Source organism: Dipodomys ordii, unplaced genomic scaffold, assembly GCF_000151885.1.
Source record: "Dipodomys ordii isolate 6190 unplaced genomic scaffold, Dord_2.0 Scaffold104, whole genome shotgun sequence".
NCBI classification, from domain to species: Eukaryota; Metazoa; Chordata; class Mammalia; order Rodentia; family Heteromyidae; genus Dipodomys; species Dipodomys ordii.
This window is the reverse complement of record NW_012267320.1, coordinates 5,236,451-5,241,017: the sequence shown is the minus strand read 5'-3', so window position 1 is coordinate 5,241,017 and position 4,567 is coordinate 5,236,451. Positions and strand designations below refer to the sequence as shown.

Sequence of the window (4,567 nt, the reverse complement as noted above, 5' to 3'; positions counted from 1 at the left end):
TATTAATGGCAAAAGATGCTCTATTCCTGAAAATCTTTCCTTTACCATTCAGAATCCTAGTCTAACTTTCCAGTTAAAATGATCACAGCCCAAGGGAAATTCCAATAAGCAATTGTTCCATCACCAGGATCCCACCCTCTGGCCACAGAACCCAGCATTATCAACTTCCCCTCTGCTTTACATGCCAAAATTGAGAACAACACACCTACTCTCCTCCCCACTAGACCAATCAGAACACATGCACCCACTGAGAAAGGACATTCCACTCAAGGATGAAGAGATCAGGTGAGTTCAGAAAAATTTATTAAGAATTTGTCAAGCACATTTGGCAAATCCATCAAGACATGAAGCATATTGGGGAGGAAAATCGAAGAGTAATACAGTCAATATGATTGTCAAGTTTCAGAAGATGTCCCAACCAGCATCATCATGCATGGAAGACAGCTTAAAATGTCATCTGTTTCTTTTTTTTCAGTTTCTTCCTTTGGAACTCTGGGTGCAGCATCTCAAAAGCAGCCACTGGGAGGTTGGTGGATAAGCCAATGAGGATTCAAGAAGCGGATAAAGAGGAGCCTGGAGATGTATAACATAGCCTTCGGGGAGACGGGGAGACGGGGAGACGTGAAGATTCGATCCTTAAGGTGTTCAGCAAATCAGTAGAGAGCATAAGGCCAGTATCTTCTGTAAGCCCCACAGCCATTGTAACCATAGCCAAGGCCATAGCCTACTGGGGAGTAGGTGCTGCCAAACCCACAGCCAACGCTGTACCCCAGAGGATAGCCGTAGCTACCCCAATAGCATCCTGGGAAGACAGAGGTGCCAAAGTCGTTGTAGAACATGGTGGAAGGAATGGAAGGCTGAGGTAGCAAGGGAGAATGGAGTGTGATGGATTTCCTAGGCTGAGAGCCACCTTTATATACCCTGGCCAGGGGGTGTGGTTAAAACAACAACAAAAAAAAAAAACAGAAGGGCTTTATTTTCATTCTTGACACCAATTTGTACCACCAAAAGCTCATTAATCTGCTTTGCTCTTGCTTAAGAGTCTTTACAGTTGCTTAGGAAAGCTTCCATGTGGTATAATACAGGGAGAAGATTCCTTCAAACAAATTACGTGCCTTCCTAAAGAAATTATTGCGGTGGCTTCAAAGCACTCAGTCTTCTAGACCCTCTGCATAATTGTCAGTAAGCAGGCTTTGTAACGCCAAGGAAGATTAGGCCCTTGTTAGGCTCTCTTCCATCCTCTGACTTTTTCAATTTCCACAACACACAGTTGAGATTAAAGAAACATGTGTTGAACACAGTAGTAAATGAAATAGTAAATAAATGATGAGTCCATTTCAAAATCAAAGTGGATCTTAGTGGTTGCTTGCTAAAAAGTGCTCTTTGGGGGAGAATATAAGACAAATGCCAGAGGACTTCTCAGAAATACACAATTATTTTTGTTTTTTGTGTCCAAAACTATTCTATTTAGGAAAAGCTGGTTAAAAAATCTTAATCATGCCCACATCTGAAATATATCTAACATGTCCAGACAAGTTCTTGAATTATTAAGATTATCATATAAAAATAGTTTGTGGATTTATTCTAATATGTGAAACAAGTGTAATTGGTTGGTCTGATACACTCTTCAAAGTAAACATTGAAAATAACAGCAATGTAAAAAAATGAATAGGCAATTTTACACTAAAACATAGACACATCTTTTCCTAGATGTAACAAAACCAAATTTTCTGACAAACTTGATAATCTTATGAAGGGCCAGGTAACAATATTAAGTCAGTATTATTTTGAGAATGCATCCCATGATTTTCAGGCAGTCATAATTCTTCTAAAAGAAACTGACTTCTAACTTCTAAAGTCTGAGCTAAAGGAGGGATAGGAACAAACAGAACCATTGTAAATCATACAAGACCTGGTAAATTACTCCTAGATGTCTGTATTGAAATACCCCACTGAGGAGCTTGGTGTAGAACTTACACCACATGTGACAGACAAGGGAAAGGTACACTGAAGTAGAAAGACTGGAAGGAAACACTGCAGGAGTGATATAATATAGCAAGTAAGAATTATAAGCTAGTCCCAAATCTTACTTAATATCCAAGAGGCAACTTTCCTCTCTTCCCTCACAGCTGGGGGGGGGGGGTACAGATGGGTTGAATCCAAGGGTAAGGTAAGACTCTTGGAGAAATACAAAACTATGCCAGTATTCTAACCACTAATTGTTTAATTACAGCACAGACATTTTTGAAAACACCTACAGTACTGCACCACCACCTTGCTTCATAAAGCTGTGGAGCTGCCTGTGATGATTCAATGTTTAATATTAAAAAGAATCAAACACTACTTGTGATCTATAGCTAAGTAAGGCCAAGGAATTGAAATCAACTTCTTTTTTACTTATTAGAAAAATCAACAGAAGATCATTACTGAACAACCTCAGGATGATCTACACTATATTTCTTCCACGATTTTATTGTGCTGTTTCATAACAATAAAAAAAAAAAGGAAATCATGGCTAACATTTGGAAACAAGGAAAATAGTAAATGTCATCGTATAATGAAAGAGGTTTAGATGACTGTCAAAGCTCATTCATGCTTGGTTTAAACATTGGATTTGAACTACTCTGGCCAGCCAAATGTACTGAACAAGATAAATACTGCATTTAACAAAAGCAGATTGTTGAATGTTCTCTAACATACATGGGATATTCTCCAGGAGGAATAATGTATTCAACCACCAAGTGAGGAGTAAAATTTTAAGAACATTGGCATTACATCAGGCATCTTTTCTACCTACAATATAAAATTTGAAACTGAGCCAGCTCACATCTGTAATCCTGTAGCTACTCAGGAGGCTGAGATCCAAGTATCGAGGTTCAAGGCCCGCCCAGACAGGAAAGTCCATGAGACTCTTACTTCTAATTAACCACCGGAAAACCAGAAATGGCACTGTGGCTCCAGTGGTAGATCGCTAGCCATCCTTGCACTGAAGAGCTGAGGGACAGTGCCCAGGCCCAGAGTTTAAGCCCCATGACTAACAAAAAAAATTGAAACTGATAATCTGATAATAGGAGGGAAACTAAAAATTTCACAGAAATGAAGAAATTAAACACACATTCTTCCAATGAATTGGAAGAGAAATCCACAAGTACCTCAAGATCAGCGACACTGAAAAGAATAAAACACTAAGATTCATGGAATGCAGCAAAAGTTCTAAGAGAAGTTTTTAGAAACAAACTCTACCATAAGTAAAAGAAAGATTTCAAACAAACCTAATTCACCTTCTTTTTTGAGGAACTAGAATGGACAGAAGAAAGGAAATAGATAAAAGCATTAGTACATGAAATAGTCTAGAGAACAGTAGAATGAGAAATGTAAAAGGAGGTATTATAACTGGTGCCACAGAAATATAAAAAGCCCATGAGTCTTTAATACGCAGATAGGTTGAATAAATTATATGAAATGGGTAACTCCTAGAAGCACTCAACCTACCTAAAATTAATAATAGAATATGAACAGTCCAATAATAGGTAAAGGTATTAAATCAGCAGTAAAAAATAAATTTCCTTTAAAAAAAATCAACAACATACCTGGTGGCTTAACTGTTGGATTCAACAAACAATCTAAATAATACCAATGCTTCTCAAATTCTTCCCCAAAATTTAAATGATAAGACTATTCCCAAACTTATTTTTTCAAGGTCCACATTTCACCCTAGTAATTGGAGTCCAGATAGAGACTAAAAAAGTAAATAAATTAATATCCCTGATGAGTACAGATTTTAAAATCTTCCACAAAACATGATCCAAAAAATCACCAACACACTAGAAGGAGCATAGACCCTTGGCTTAAGTAAAATGTATCCCTAGTGTTCAAAAATGGTCCAATTTACACAAACCAATTAATGTGACATGCTCTGTTTATAGAATGATTATTTCAGTAGATTTAGAAAAGAATTACAGAATTCAACCTCTTTGCATATTAAAAACTCCTAATAAATTAGGCAGAGAAAGAATTATACTTCAATATAAATAGCACTCTTAGAAGGAAAACAATCAAAATGAACTTCAATAATATCTATTGCTTTATCCTAAGATCAAATTTGTTTTGTCATTTTAAAACTTATCTAAAAGTACACAACTCACTTTACTTAAGATCTTTCTGCTCCTCCTCCTCCTCCTCCTCCTCCTCCTTCTCCTCCTCTTCCTCCTCCTTCTTCTTCATTCTACAAATTTATGATGTATCTCTTTGTTCTCTAGATTGCACATAGGCCATTTGTTCTGCATGGGATCACTTTTCTTTCTTTCATCAATTCTATTGTAACCTTCAGAATCCAGCTCTATTGCTTCCTTTAGGAGTATCATGGAGGGACATCAACTTTCCCATGAACGTAGCACTTACCAAAGCTGCCCTGTAACCTTTAACTGTGCACCGACATCTTTCCCCCTTACCAACATGCTTGTTTCCATAAGAACAAAACTCATGTTTTGCTTGGTCATCCTTCATTCCTTAGCACCTTGCTCACTACTGGACACAATGCAGGTTTTCAGTAGATATAAATTTCATA

General features: G+C 37.3%; 1 protein-coding gene across 1 annotated transcript; it reads right to left on the bottom strand.

Moving 5' to 3' along the window:
* Positions 1-653: 653 nt before the first annotated feature.
* LOC105994078 (keratin-associated protein 8-1) lies at positions 654-839 on the bottom strand. The gene has a single exon (XM_013027491.1). It carries the CDS (start codon positions 837-839, stop codon positions 654-656), a length of 186 nt encoding a protein of 61 aa, XP_012882945.1.
* Positions 840-4,567: the final 3,728 nt, after the last annotated feature.